Source organism: Apus apus, chromosome 3 (assembly GCF_020740795.1).
Source record: "Apus apus isolate bApuApu2 chromosome 3, bApuApu2.pri.cur, whole genome shotgun sequence".
NCBI lineage: Eukaryota > Metazoa > Chordata > Aves > Apodiformes > Apodidae > Apus > Apus apus.
This window is the reverse complement of record NC_067284.1, coordinates 6,561,206-6,576,730: the sequence shown is the minus strand read 5'-3', so window position 1 is coordinate 6,576,730 and position 15,525 is coordinate 6,561,206. Positions and strand designations below refer to the sequence as shown.

General features: G+C 38.6%; 1 protein-coding gene across 1 annotated transcript in view; it reads right to left on the bottom strand.

Moving 5' to 3' along the window:
* Positions 1-1,044: 1,044 nt before the first annotated feature.
* ASCC3 (activating signal cointegrator 1 complex subunit 3) overlaps positions 1,045-15,525 on the bottom strand; it is a 246,586-nt gene continuing 232,105 nt past the window's right edge. The window contains exons 38-42 of the mRNA XM_051614470.1: positions 10,295-10,446; positions 9,614-9,764; positions 3,817-4,023; positions 1,745-1,920; positions 1,045-1,648 (exon numbers count right to left, since the gene is read on the bottom strand). Coding sequence (XP_051470430.1) covers positions 1,513-1,648; positions 1,745-1,920; positions 3,817-4,023; positions 9,614-9,764; positions 10,295-10,446 — 822 coding nt within the window. The 3' untranslated portion in view covers positions 1,045-1,512. The remainder of the gene's footprint in view (positions 1,649-1,744; positions 1,921-3,816; positions 4,024-9,613; positions 9,765-10,294; positions 10,447-15,525) is intronic.

Here is a 15,525-nt window from a genome sequence, read left to right as displayed (position 1 = left end):
TTGTGAGGGTGACCAGGCCTTGGCAAAGGTTGTCCAGGGAGATTGTGGAGGCTCCATCCTTGGAGATATTAAAAAGTCATCTGGACATGTTCCTGGGCAGCCAGCTCTGAGTGGTCCTGCTTGATCAGGGTGTTGGACCAGATGACCTCCAGAGGTCCCTTCCAACCTCAGCCATTCTGTGATTCTGTGATGTGCAGGTCTGCAGTCTCATCACTGTACTGCACAGAAGACAAGATACTGCTACCCTCTCCCTTCAGGTTTATGTCTTATAGGTGGAGATGCCCCCATGGTACTATCAATAAGCTGGACATCTCTTAGACACCACCCATCATCAGGCAGAACTCTTGCTCATCAAGCTGTCTGTTGTAAACCCTGTTTTTGGAGCCTCACTCCCTTATTTACAAAATGTAGTTGCCCACTTCAGCACTGAACCCTAGAACAGGACGTGATTTTACATCCCTTAGTCCTTCAAAATTCAGGAAAAGATGCTAAAGAAATTGAAAGTACATAATATATTTGTATGGGGTATATACATGTGAGTACATATGTGTAAAGTGTAAACTTTAATGATGGTTTTTATTTTTTCACCAAAGAGGGCAGTGTCAGGACAAGGGGTAAAGGTTTTAAATTGAAAGAGGGGAGATTTAGGTTAGATATTAGGAGAAATTCTTCCCCATGAGGGCAGTAAGGCATTGGAATAGGTTGCCTAGGGAGGTTGTGGCTGCCCCCTCCCTGAAGGTGTTCAAGGGCAGGTTGGATGAGGCTTGTGCAGCCTGGTCTGGTGGGAGGTGTCCCTGCTCATAGCAGGGAGGTTGGAACCTGATGGTCTTTAAGGTCCATTCCAACCTGAACTATTCTATGATGATATAAATTGCAATATTCTATACTATTTAGCATTTATAACCAGATCTAATGCACATATAATTTATGTAAATGTGTGAGTTTTTTCCTTTAGATTGTCACCTTCAAAATGTAGTATGTGTAACAGGACCATTTTTTTACTATATATCTCATATTTTACACTGAAAAATCTAATGCAAAACATTCTTATGGGCATATTTTTATTAAACATGAAATACAACACATCCATCAATATTTTCAGCAGTTCTTAGATCCAATATTGTATTTTTTCTGTATAAATTAAAAAAGTTGACTATTTAAACTACATTAATACATAGGCTACAGAACACTTGTCAAAATTTAGACTATAGCCCAAAATTTCTGCAAATTACAAGATCTTTTAGTCTTTTATTTGATGTGTCAAAATTCAATTACTAATATGATTTCTGAAAGAAGGAAGATGAAACAAGAAAGGACAAATCTGCATAAAGGAGTAAGGCCACTGGGGCTAACTCTGTGTTACCAGAGTCAATACAGTAGTCACTTTCAACTTCCTAGTTGTCTTGAGGTTTGAAGTTGGTTCCACTAAGGCAAATGCATTTTTGGGTGTCCAGAATGACCAGATGTCTTAGATGCAAGACCAGTTCTTTTGAATGGGCTTTTCAGATCCCCTTACTTCAGAGCCAGGTGACTCAGGGCATCAGACACCTCTGATGTCACTTGTGCTGGTATAATGTTCAGGTAGATATCGTACTGCTGGTCCATGCCAAGGTAACTGTCGCTCATGAGATACAATGTGTAGATACACCTAAAACATGAAAAGCAGAAGCATTAGTTTGGAAATTAGGTCTTGACTACTTGGAAAAGATAATCACTGAGTACTTGTGTTGTAAATTTTCCATACTTTCCAGGGGTTTCTGGAGTATAAAAAGCAATAGAAACAGTATTTCTATTTCTGACATATCCTGTTCTCTTCAAGGCAATGAGTTCTCTTTTATCAACTTCTCCCAATATCAGAAACCATCCTTCATCTTTAACTTTAGGGAATCGAGGAGCCACTGCTTTGCTGTCTTGCTTTCCCTGTTGGAGAAAACAAACAGTTTAGTAGAACTAGAAATCCCCATTCCACACTGCTATTCTTCCTTGAACGAAAAACACCTCAAAAATACATTCTCTTACCTAACACGATACTTTAGCCAGACTAAAATATTCTTATTTCTTTCAATATGAAGGTTTGTTTTTTGTTTTTTGTTTTTTAAATAAAATCACAGTCCACAGAGAGAACCCCAGAATACAAGGTGCAATTCCACTTATTTTGTGAGCTATTAAAACTTGAATAGAAATACTATTCCCTTTTGTAATTTCACCTAATGTATTCCGAATTCCTCTGTGGAAGGGTTAACTGTAAACCTTGTGTCTTTAAATAATGCTAAGCAATATTGTTCCAGATTAAGATAAAGGCAACAACAGCACTTGAAGTCTTTATTTGAGGTTGATATAGCAAAAAGAAAGATTATTTCAGTGATTCTTTAAGACAGTGACTTTGCTGCTGAAAGCTGAAGATACAACAATACAGACTCAATCAGCATTCGTTTTGTGTTCTCTAGATGGAAAGGTTTTACTGAAGATTTCCACGGAAGAAAAAGCACTACCCTAGCAATGAAGCTTCAGCAACAGTTTGATCCAGCTGTTTTTTACAATAGAGGGATCAAATTCTAGGAGAGCTTTATAAAACAGTGAACACTGCAGGAAATGCTCCTGCTCCCTTCTCTTCTGTGGCTTCTGGTTAGGAGAATCTCTGTCACTAACTGGCACAGCAAATGTAATGAATTATGGAGGAGCTTTGACCCTTTTTCCTTCCTACAAATGAGAAAGTCTCTCCTTGAAGCTATGGTGAACCTGCTGTAGCCGGGACAAGAAACCTTCTGGGAAAGAAGGATACTTTAAAAATATAAAGTTAACATCAGGATTTACAACAGAACATAGATATCTGTGTTACTATTTTTATCAAAATGAAGAGTCTCAGACCTAACATCTGAAACTGTTCTCTGCTTCTATCTTGAACTCTTCTTCGTATTTTAACAAAAATGCTGGTAAGTATCATTCTTAGTTGTTTGAAATGCTAGAGAAATTAATTAACAAAATTATAATCATGGTGGCACACATGCCACCCACAGTATGCAAATGACAAAAAAATACATCTGTAAGTAATTGACAGCTGCAGTATCAGCAGGGCCTGGTTTGAATGCAGCAGGCAGGGGCTTAATTCTTATGAGAACCAACAAACAGGTACAATGAGTTCCTGCTGCTCCAGGCAAAGCAGCTGGAAACCTGTGTAGCTGCTGGGCCCAGTGAGGTGACCAGTCCAAGAGGGAATTGGATGTGCTTTAACTGGGCAAAGGGGTGGGACTGAAATCTGGGCATGGAACAGAACATGTAGAAGTTTTTCTAGGAGTTGTTAAAAAAGCTTCACATGCAAAATATGAAGATGTGTTATGTGTAGAAACATACTTAGAAGAATGGGTCTGGTATGCAGTTTGGAGGTACGTGGGAACATGACAGGGAAGCTTATACACTGGTTTGGGGAAACAGGATGTGTAAGTGTATGAGTGGTAGGAGTCTGGGGCTGGAGAGTACTTGAATTCTGCCTGTGAATGTATCATCTCTACTGTTGCTGCTTACGGTACCCAAGCTAATGAACTTCCTAAGTTTCTGGTTTTTAACAAATGATGAGAGAGTTTTTTCATTGACTTGAATTGGCCTAGGATTTCACCTTAAGAGTCTATTTCCTATTCTACTGCAACCTGAAAAAACATTTGCTTCACTGCTAACAGAGAAAATGCTTTGAAAGTGCTTATAATTTACTTGATACTTAAACAGTAAAAAAGCCCGTTCTGCTGTATAAAGCATTATTGATAATGTAAATGGCTTATTGGAAACTTGTGCACTTGGAAAGGAAATTACAAATTAACCTACCTGATACCCCATCTGGGTTCTCTGCAGATTTATTTGGAGCACATACTCTTGATCAGCATGTAATTTGATCCACCTTTTGTCATCTCGCGTGTCAGTTGTCAAAGAGGGAACAGGCACTTCGTGCTGTGGCTGAGCTGGGTCTTCCCAACAGCCCTTAATGCTCAGGCTGACGTTTAGAATTGGCAAACGGCACAAGAAATTCCAAGCCTGCAGAAAAAAACCCAGATCCCTGTGGATTAGAAGACAATCTATACAACTCAGACCATTGTCACTATAACAATTACAATTCAATGTGCAGTCTACATATGTATTCTATATTAGTAATATTATGTATCAGAACACCATATATAATCATAAGACTCTCAGTCATAAGCATAAAATACTTTTCATTAACCTCTTACTCTACTTTCTTCTATGCAAATAAAACAAATGTGAAACTCCTCAATCACATTACACATGCCTCACAAAGATTAGTGATGTCTGAATACAGGAAAAATTCCTTACCACACCTGATTAACGTATTTTTTCCCTATAAGCCACTTAAAAACTAGTATAATTAAGTTTTGAATTAAACTTCCTTAGCATAATCCATAAAGAACAAGTCACTGCAGTGCTAATTAGCAATGGGCAAACCTCAGAGAGTTCAGAGGATCAGTTCAGATAATTAAGCAAAAGTTCAACTGCATATCCAAAGTTATCCCTAGGTTTTCTTTTCAAGGTTTTCTTGCATCCATCTTCACCACCCCTCCTTACAATCCTCCTGAATAATCTTAAGTCTCTGTGGTTCCTTATGAACTGCAAGAGGCCCTCAACTTTCACTCATCCTTGTAGAGAGAACTGTTGTTAGACACAGAATTTGTCTAGCTGAACATGACACTGTTTTCAACCTTGAACAGGCATCCTGAAAATGCAGCCCTATATAGCTCCCATTTTGGTCTCCATCAGACAAGGGAAAGCAGCTCTGAGAAGCTGTGATGAAAATGGAGGGGTGTAATGCAGGCTTTCTTTTAGTAAAAACAGGATCAGCGTGTTCACTCTGAAATTTGCTAGGAAGAAGAAATGGGAAAATGGGCTGTGGAATGGAGGCAGTGATTTGTGGCCTCACTATGGCTGAAAAAAGATAGATGAGGCTGGCACTGGAAGAAAAACAAATGGAAAACCAAGAACCACCCTCTGCCTTCTGCTCCTTCCCTTCCCTCCAAAATAAAATAGGAAGCAGCACTGCACCCGTGTTTGCAAATAACACATATGAAAAGCTAGAGGGTGGGAAGGAGAAGAAGGAAAAAAGAACATTCATCTTGGTAAAGAGCCAGCAGATGTCAAAATGGGAACTTGTGGGAATGAAGAGGGTAGCCATAGTTGCATGGGCAGTACTGGCATGGAACACAGATATTTTATCTGGAAGTAGATGAAAGTATATTTTATTTTTAAGTGTTGGTCTGACCATCTTGTGTTTCAACAAAACCAGTTTTAATTTAGATTGTGCTTGATGTGACTCTGATTACTTTTTCTGTGCTGGAAGGCATAAAGCCCTAGTAAAAGCTCCGTTTGCTTTTCGGAGACATCATTGCCATGATCCAACCTGACAATAACATTGTATGTTAGTACATAGTTAGGGACCCAGCAGCCTGGGCAAGCAGGCCTAACATTGCACTGCTGTAGGAAAAGGTGCTGCTGTTCCTCTCTCCAACACCCTCCTCACCAGCTGGCTGTTCCTACCTCCATCCCCAAGAGGTTGGCACTACGATGCTGTTATTGTGCAGCTAGATGGATCAGCTCGCTAATCATTTTGGTGACAGCATGAACTAAGCCCAGCTTAAAGCTGATTGTGGAAGCATATTCTCTAATCCTGTGAGTACCCTGAATAAGCATGAACCTTCAGTGGCACCGAAAGAACTGGGCCAGCCCCCTCCCCTGCTGGCCCAAGCGTCTGCGTAGCCACTTGGCTACGGGCCATTCTGACTGTCAGTGAGAGGGTTGATATGATCCCTCCTCCCCAGATGCTTGTTCCCACCTCCTCACCCGAACCAGCCCCAGCGTTTGTGCAGCTGTGCAGGGAGCTGGGTCAGGAGAGGTGAAAATGGCACGGGGAGGGCAGGACTGCCCATTTCGGCTGCAGCACAGACTTAATGCTGGATTAAAATGGCTGCATTACCAGAGCCTGCCTGAACTAAATGAGAAAACTGATTTAGGCTGAAACTAATCTCTCTCCCCCTTCAGTCTTCTGTGTGCTGCACCAGCAGCTGTGCCTGTTCAATGGAGAAGGTGGGGAGGGCCAGCTGTGAGGAGCCAGGAACTGCAGCGTGAAAGCAGGGGACACCGAGGAACTGCACTGAAGTTCTTACTAGTGCCTTAGCTAAGAAAGGGCAGGGAAACTGTACCGGAAAAGAACAGCTAGAATGTTTCTGTCCCAACTCTGAAAGGGAAAAGGGGAGGGGAAAGGCAGCACCTTGAAGAAGGAGAAAAAACACCACAGACATTCTTAATCAATGAGTTGTTGCCAGGATTTTGCTGCATTTGACACACAAGACACGAGTAAGCTCACCTCCAGCAGGTCACAATGGATGAGACAACTTGAGTAGCAGTAATGCCTTACCTGGCAAATGATTTTCTGTTTAATGGAAGGGTTTTTAAGATGAAGCTTGCTGTCAGAACTGTGCAGGTGTGCTGTGTGAGACTCTCCCAGCACAACAGCATTGTAGAGGCACCCAAATATATACCAGCTCAGCGATCCCCCCTTTGGTTATACGTTAGCTGCCATTTACCTGGAAAACTTTTATGAGCAGTACCTCAGAGGACCTGTTACAATTCTGGTAGAACATGGTCTGGTTTATAGTGTACCACCCCAACATATTCTATTTGTCAAAGGCTGTCATGTTCTCATGTAGCTTTTACAGTGCAAATAAAACAAAGTAACTAGGAGTAACTTTCTAATTCCATAAGAAAGTAGTTGCCATATGGTATTCTCCAGACCTTATGTAGTTGGAAATTAAAGGCCAAGTTAGTCGTGCCTGACCACTGATGCAGTATGGACAGCTGCCTGTCTTTTTATCATCCTTGCAATATAAAGAAAATGAAGAAATGCTTTTCCTACTGAGGAAGAAAGTCAAGTAGCAGCAGCCAAAAATGAAAAAGAGTTATTATAGGAACACAGATGCTTCCAGAGTAAAAGCAACTAACATTACAGCAAGGATAATACTTTTTTTTTTTTTTTCAATCTTGAGGTTTCTTTTTTTCTCTTTCAATAATATAAATATGAGCTGAGTATTTTAAAAGGTGCCTAGAAACTGGGGAAAATTTGCTAAATATGACTCAGAATGAATCACTGAAACAAACATGGAACTTAGGCCAAAGATCAGGTATAGTCTGAATAGTTTTTGAATACAGGAATATAGGCTGTCAGTTTTTAAAGCCCTGCTGACTTTCAGTGAGGTTTAGGATTATAACTCACTTTTGGGAAATTAAACTCACACTCTTGCATCACTTAGGTATTTCTTGACAATTTTGCTGTTTTTTTTGCCATGCAGGATGACACAACCACATACCATCTCCTTTTAAATATATCAACATGTGTGCATGCACGTATATACTATATATACATCTACCTACCAAACCCATAGATTCAAATCATAATCACATGAGAAATTCTTCATGAACCTTTGATAACATCATTAGCATTTTTGCCAATAATCTGTCTCCCCAGGACTTAGCCTAATATTCCAAATCCATGAGCAGCTTCAAGAGCTGATATTTAGAAATTAATTACCAATCTGCCTAAAAGACACTGTCTTCTTTCCAAATGTGAAATTTCTTCCTTTCCTGTCTGCCTCAAATTTATGTAAAGCTCAAGCTGGTTTTACCAGCTTCATGCTAGTAACATGTCTAAGATAAAGGTTCCGTATACTGTGAATGAGAAATAAAAGGTTTGTTAGGAAAGGAATGTTTTTGGCAATTTAGTGGTGTACTTACTACTTTACTTGACTTTGTTCAAGTCTGGTGCTAGAATGCAAGGCTTAAACTCCATAATCTTACATTCTTGCATTATAGAAAATAAATTATAAAGATGCATTTCTTATTGAAGAATTTTTCTCTTTGTTGCCCCTAAGTATGAATTCAGGGACTTCACCTATGAAGGCATTCAACAGGCAGTCTCAATATTAATTTTAATTCTTTTCAAGGTATTAGAATAGGTTTTTTTCCCCTGAAAAAAAATGCTGTAAAGAAGAAAAAATATTGGTATAGGTGTCTCAACACTTGCAATGACCTATGTAATACAGTCATGGCTTTGCTGTATCCAATACAGCCATTCCCAACTCAGGGAGCTGAAACTTTCTCCTTATATGATGCTAAGTGCCTGATGTTTTTCCCTCTTATGTGCATCTGTATTTACAAACACAGACATATAGAAGCACAGAGTCATTCACAGCGTGAACATACACACCAGAAGCTATTTGTGAAGAAACTGCTAAGACATTTCAATACCAGCCAAACATATTTATCTGAGGATTAATCTTCATCTATTGAATCAGACGAGAACACTGCCATGCATACAATTATTTAATTAGCAGCCAAATCCTCTGCCAGTCAGCAGCCGTTCCAGGCATACTGATGGGGCAGTAGATGCAAATCTCACAGTAGTACTGCTTTTTCTCATTACTACTGCAATTAGCACTTAAATTGATGCTTTAAACATACTAATTTCTGGAATAATTCAGGATTTGTATGTTACCTGGGATCGCCTCACTGCAGAGACGACACCAGATTGCTACGCAAATTGAAGCACTTTTGAGCCAAATAACCATCATCATATCAGACAGAGCCAATTTGCATTTGCTTTTAAAGATAACAGAATGGCAATTTATGCAAATAAATTAAGTAAGTTTACTTCTGAGTTCTCCCTGAACTAATTATAACAGTGTTTTAATTTTTTATCACATCTGAAATTTGGACTGAAATCGATGTGTATTATGTTAGAAATCTGTTGTTAAAGAAGCCTTGCTTTGATGTCAATACATTTTCTTAATTCAGAATTTTGATGTTAATTTAGTTACAAATGCAGATGTCTGTTACAGACATTTAAGTACTTTTCCTCTTGTTTGCATACCAGTAAAAGGTTTAACTGAAGCTGAACAGTCAAACACAGGACATATTGCTGTCCTTTTCAATATTCAGATAAAACCCATGTGAAGTATAGCTTTTGAAATGTTCATCTTTCATACACTTCTTTGAAATCAGGAGGCTTTGTGTGTGATGAATGATATGGAATATAGCTGCTCTTTGCTGGAAATGGCTTAAAACCCAAACTGAGACAGTGGTTTTGATTCCCCCCTGTGAAGTGTAAAAAATTCATCTGCTTTTTCCATCTCAAACAGAAACTGAGTGCTGGATCTTTCAGCAAGGGTGCTGGCAGAAAAAAATGGTGTGTGACAGAGCACTTCAGAAACCAGCTACAATGACATTTGCAATGCCTGGATTCCTGGTGCAGAGCCTGCTGTGGAAAGGTGGGTAACACAGCAGATTGAGTGACACAGAGAAGCATCTTTAGAGCAAAGAGATGAGGTAATACCAGCCATAAACCTGTTCCTGGTTAGCAGGGAATAAGTGAAAATAACACTAAGAAAACAGGGAGGGAAGGACCTTTGTAAAGCAGAAACTTGAAATCAGAGCAATGCACGTGTTGCACTCAATGCAGAATGTCACATGGTATTTGCTGAAGGGAAGTGAAGAGACTATTTCTTTTCCCAACTGCTCTTCCTTTCCAATCACATGGATAATGACCACAGATAGAAAGTATTACCTGTGAAATGTGTGCTGTTTGCAGTTCACTGTCCACGATGGAAGCAAAAACATTCTCTTTTCCTTCACAGGCAGCCATTAGCTCGGGAAGACACTCGATAGGTCCTTGGTAACCTCCATGCACACTCTTCCTTCTGCCTTGGCTCCACTTCCTGACACAGACAGCAAAACATATGCCCAGGGAGGGAAAGCAAACATTTGTTTTCAGTTGTTTTGGTGGTAAAACTTGATACTGGTTTCTGCTATTAAATGCTGGTCATTTATTTTTGGGTAGCATTAATTACTGTATCCTCCAGGCAGCATTAATTACTGCATCCTCCAGGCATCTACAGAGCCTAGCATTATCTATGATATTAAGATGGATACTAATGTATTTTTATAACGGATTAAAATAAAGAGATAATTAATATACAGAGTTAGATTCGTTAGGAGTTGGAACCCTTCCAGTTATCTCCTGCTAATTTGTCTGGAATCACGGTTCTCAAAATAATCTGCGGGGGTTAATCAATGAATATTGAAAACAGAAACAACTCCTTTTGGGAAACCATCACTGTGAAAGGCTGAGTTCTGCTTCTGCTGCATTACTGATCATTCTCAGGCACAACAATGACATTCAGACACAATCAGCAGTGAGAGGGGGAATGAAACTGCAAACCTGCAAGTGCTCAGAGGGATCACCTACCGGAAGAGGTAAAGGTGTTGTAGCTCTATATTGGGCAAAGTAAGCAGGGAAGAGTCATGTAACCATCTACCCTGAACCACCATCTGCACCAGACTGGTTATGTTCAGAGCAGTCACCAGCCAGCCATGATGTGCTGCAACATCCAGCATTGCCTAATTAAAGGAGACATAAAGACAATTGATGTATAATTTTGTAACTGCTTCATGCAAGCAAAAACATTTATTTAATGTCTAACATACAGGAATTTCCAGGCCTTCACAATATGAATTTACTTCAGCCTCTACTGATGGCAGTAGGCACCTTTTGAGTTAACCTTCAAAAAAAGATGGATTAACTCCTGCATCTTCACTGTCATCAACTTGTACCCTTGAAAAGGTAATTTACAACATAGTTTTGGGGGTGAGAACAATAGGTGGGATCTTCTTACAAATAACCTCTCTTTTATGTAGTACAACTCAGAATGAAAGAATAAATCTCAACATTTAGTGAAAAGGAAGAAGTTAAATTACCTGCAGCAGTGGTTTATATCTGGGTATGAGAGCTTTGTCAGAATTGCATATATATATAAAAAAATCCTTGAACTATTTAACAACAACATATTTCCAAGTGTTCAAAAATAGATACTAAAGCCACCTACCAGTAAGTTATTACTCCCATTTTAACTTAAGGACTTAAAAAAATCTCTTGAATTGGACTAGATAAAAACTAGATGAAGTTTAGGTTAATCAGCATTTCTGAGGTTTTGTTCAACACTGACACCTAACTTGAAATCTTGAAGAGAGACAACACAACAGCCAACAGTTTACCTAGGGTGAATAAGAGCATTCAAAAATAACATGGATTTCACCCTTTGCATTGTTAACAGTTGATTGTCTTGAGCATGAGGGATGCTTGGCTGTGTCTCTTTTGGCATCTCTATCCTGGGCCTGAAAAGCTTTCCCTAAGTACATCAAAAACCCAAGCAAACAAACCCCCCAATCCAGCCATACATCACATTTTCAAGTGTTAGTGATCCCTCCTGCCTTCCACGTCTGGTGAGTTTCTGTTCCATTTCTACTTACCATGTTTAGACACTACAAGGTACACTTTAAGTATCAGTAGCATAAGGATCTAAATCTCCAAAATTCATTATAGATTCTGCACTGCAAGTGGCCCTACTGACATAAAAAAAATTGTTATCCTTGTTTTCCTAACTAGACTTAAATTCTGTTTGGTTAGTCTGAAAGAGAACTTAAGAGTTCTTCCAAAGGAGAAAGGATCAAACACAAATTTTGCTTTCAACTTTCTCTTTTTTAGTAGTAAATGCAGTTCTTTGAATACATACTCTTCAACCTGTCTAGAGTACTTTAAAACAATTATTACAATTTATAGAAGCATTTCAGCTGTCAAAGAAAATTATGCTGTAATATGTCAGTTGTCTTGGTTATTTTGTTGTTTAATACCATCACAATCACAATCAAGTGTGGTTCTTCATATTACAACCCTCTAATTCAGTAGAAAGTAATATATTTAAAAGTGATTTGCCATGCAGAAAAAAATGGGGAGTTTGATTAAAATACTAGAAAATGTTTTTTTAAGCAAGTCTGGTATATTGACATTTCAACATGTCTTCAAATACCATCTTCATGATATTAGGAGAGCTGTTGCTTGATTTTAGGACTAGGCTGAAGATGTTTCCTTGTTTTTTATTTTAAAGACAAATGATATTGTTTGATACTTCCTTAGGCTGCAGATACCTGCATAATTTGGACTTATTTTCCAGCCACCAGTGTAATGAGGAGAGGCTGTCTATGTAAGTCTTTACATTTAATCAAATGTTTTACAGACAAACAAAAGGCAGCATTTACTTAAGGCAAACTAAACAGTGAAATCTTCTTTAAACAAAGGAGTTGTTTACACACGCAGAGCTATTTCAATTACATTACACTGATTCTGGAGAAATACTGAGTTTAAAGACACAAGTTAGTTTCAGCCCTGGCCAGTCACACAGTTTATTTTAGCAGTTTACAATGCAATTTCAACAGGTTTTATTCCAGATCGGGGTGATAAGATCAGTGACACTTAGCAAAATATTTGAAGTGTACCTGCTATTACACAAATGTTGTCTCATTTCTCATGATTTGTGGATAAAGTGCCCTTTGGTGAATAAAGATCTAGATTTAACATTTAACTTGTCTTTTTTGAAGGAAGAGCCACAGCACCCTGAAGCACCCTAATAACATTCCTAGTGACCCTAGAAATAGTACCTCATGGCACAACATCAATGGCTTTCTTCTTTTGTCTTTTCCCTTGGCTTGCTAAGGTGATTTCCAGGTACGATTCTTTTAACCCATCAGAAAATAAAATGATGGTAGAAGCTGCATTTGAAAGGAGCAGCTTCAAGGCCTGGAGATTTATGTGTTGGTTCATGTGATTTTTAGTCGGATAAAGAGGAAATAGTTCTCAGCATGTAGCAAGCAGAGTGAAGTCCATCTTTTAAACTTACGGGCAAGCTGCTCTTTACCCCCTCCTAAATTTTAAGTATATGTATGGTGTGTATAGATATATACTACATGTATGGTACTGTCTGTGTCTCTGAGCATGTTGCTCAGACAATCTGATACCTCTCTCCTCCACTACTTGCTTCTTGTTCTTTCATTTCTGCTACTCTGACATTGAAACATCCTGCTCCTCAAAGGCAAGACTGCTGTATACATGTGAAGAATAATGGGTGCACAGACAGATATCCTGTCTTCTCCACGAGCAGCAAGAAGAACACAGTAAGTTGTGTTTTTAGTCAGCATGAAGCAGTACTCTTTTCCCAAAATCCTTCTGAGGATACATGAGCAACACTGGTTTCATTGTTTGCTTTTCTTTTTTTTTAAAAAAAAATCTATTCCTGCTACCCCCACCCCTTTTAACAGAAGTTTGAAAGGGGAAAAGGAAGAGAGAAGATGTAAGAGAAAGATAAATCTAAAACAAGCTATACACTGAAATTAACTGGAGGATCCTTTCAACCTAGAAAATCTCCTAGAAATTGATAGAGGCCTAGAGACAGATGCCCCGTAGGGAGCAAGGAAAGCCGGTGTGTGTGAGACTCTCTGTTCCACATTGTTATAACGAATCCACATGGCAAATCCTCTTTTCCTCCTTATTTTCTGCTTCTTCACCCATGGAATTTATTCACAGCATCTTTATCTGGATGTGAAATCCAAGACATTGTGAAAAAGTCAGAACAATGGTAAAGTTGGCTTGTTTCATCTGCTGCCTTGGAAACCTGCACACGTTTCATTTTCTGCTAAGTGTAAAACACACACAGATGCTTGATACTTAAATGGTTATTGAAATTCCTATAAATACTCAAGATAACAAATTGAGTCATTCCCCTCTCTCCAAATTAGTATTATAAAATGTAGCAACTCAGTGAAGAATATAAAAGCCAAAAGAAAAATGCTAAGTATTTAATATTTCTGTTATCTGATAAATAACATTTTAGTCTCTCCAGTCTCTCCAGCTGCTGCCTGTTTGGACTCTTCTTGTTTTGAACTACAAACCAGCATAATTTTCTAGAAATCTGTTGCTTCTTTCCCTTTTTTATGGCAAAGAAGTAATCTATAAATATAATCTATAAGGTTGGAACAGAGTAACAGTATTATTCTAAACTAGGAAATGGCACAAAATGGTTATCAGCCTTTCTAGCCTCAGAATTTCATGCCAACACAGGGTAATTTCATCACAGAGAAAAAAAATTAAGAGGACAGTGAGTGCCAGAAGTGAAACAACAACTCTATAAAGATGCTTTTACTTACAGAAAAAAAAACAAATATTATTTGGTAAGCCAACAAATTAAAAAAACCCACAACCCCTCAGTCCACCTCTTTTTAAACTAAAGTAGAAAAGATGGAGTAAATAGATGGAGTCAAGGGAAATACTGCTTGTTTTAATGAAAAATATGTTTACCATCATCTTATTTGGGCCATTCCCTACACTTAAGAGAATAAAAGCAGAGGCCTATATTGAGCTGGGTTTTAATGACAGAATCAGGCATTAGCTTTTAAGCCTTTCAAGTGTCATACTTGGAAAACCACAAAGTAATAAAAGCAATTAGTGACACACCCTTTCACATTTTGTCACGATCAAAAATAGCTTGGCTTGGAGCAACATGGGAAGCAATAAGCTATAAACCATGGCAGGGGTGGGACTAAAACACTGAAGCTCAGTAGCTGGCTTGTGTAGGTGCACCTGTCAGGAATGGCAAACATCTTCATTTTGATGATATTCAGAATTGAGAGTCAAAATGTTTGGATTAAAATCTTAGTATTTCTTTCTTCATTCCAGGAGTGCATTAACACAAAACCCTCAGGATCTATTATCAGGTTTCCACCATCTTATTTTCAGGAGCAGTGGTTGGTTATCCTTAAGTACTGAATTATTTAAACTGATTGAATTGTACTTTTCTGGTCTAACACGCAGATGAGATTTTACAGTCTATCTCTTTCTAGCCAAAGTTACTGCCCATGTTTGGAATTTAAATAATGGTTTATAATTCTCTACCTTGAAGGGAAGATGGAGGCAGGATGTGGGAGAGTTGGGTGTGTGGAACACTCCCTGAGAGCAAAATATTGCTGTTCTCTGGTACTTTTAAGCCCTCTGAACATATGCTCAGAGCAGCAGATACTAAATTGTTCCATAATGAACATACCCACCCCACTCAACCCCCACTTTTTTCATCTAGCAACTGAAATGTCTCTTACTTAGAAACTTTTTTGCAAAGCTTTAACATTCATTTTGGTATTACTTTTGAATCCTTCATCTGAAAGCCAGATATTCTGGATGACTCTTGTACAACTGGGTGGGTGGCAGGGGAACAGAGACTGTAAAACTAGCAGAATTTCTGATATACACAAATGGCTTAAATAGCTTTTTCCTTTAAGGTAAATTACTGAAGTGTTGAAATGAAGCAGTTTGCATCTTTTAAACAAAGACTGCATACAGCTTGGAGTAATTTCTGTTTGAAGTCACCTGTCATATAGCTCTGAATACACAGAGCATTTCTACTTAAATACTGTAAATAGAAATGTCATGGTAAACACTGTAAATATAACTTGTATTTTTTGGATAAATGATATTTAAGGAAAGTGGCAATGAAGCTAAATGAACAATAACTGCTCGAGTCCTGTGTCCAGTTTTGGGCACTTCAATACAAGAAAGACATTGAAGTGCTGGAGCATGTCCAGAGAAGGGCAACCAAG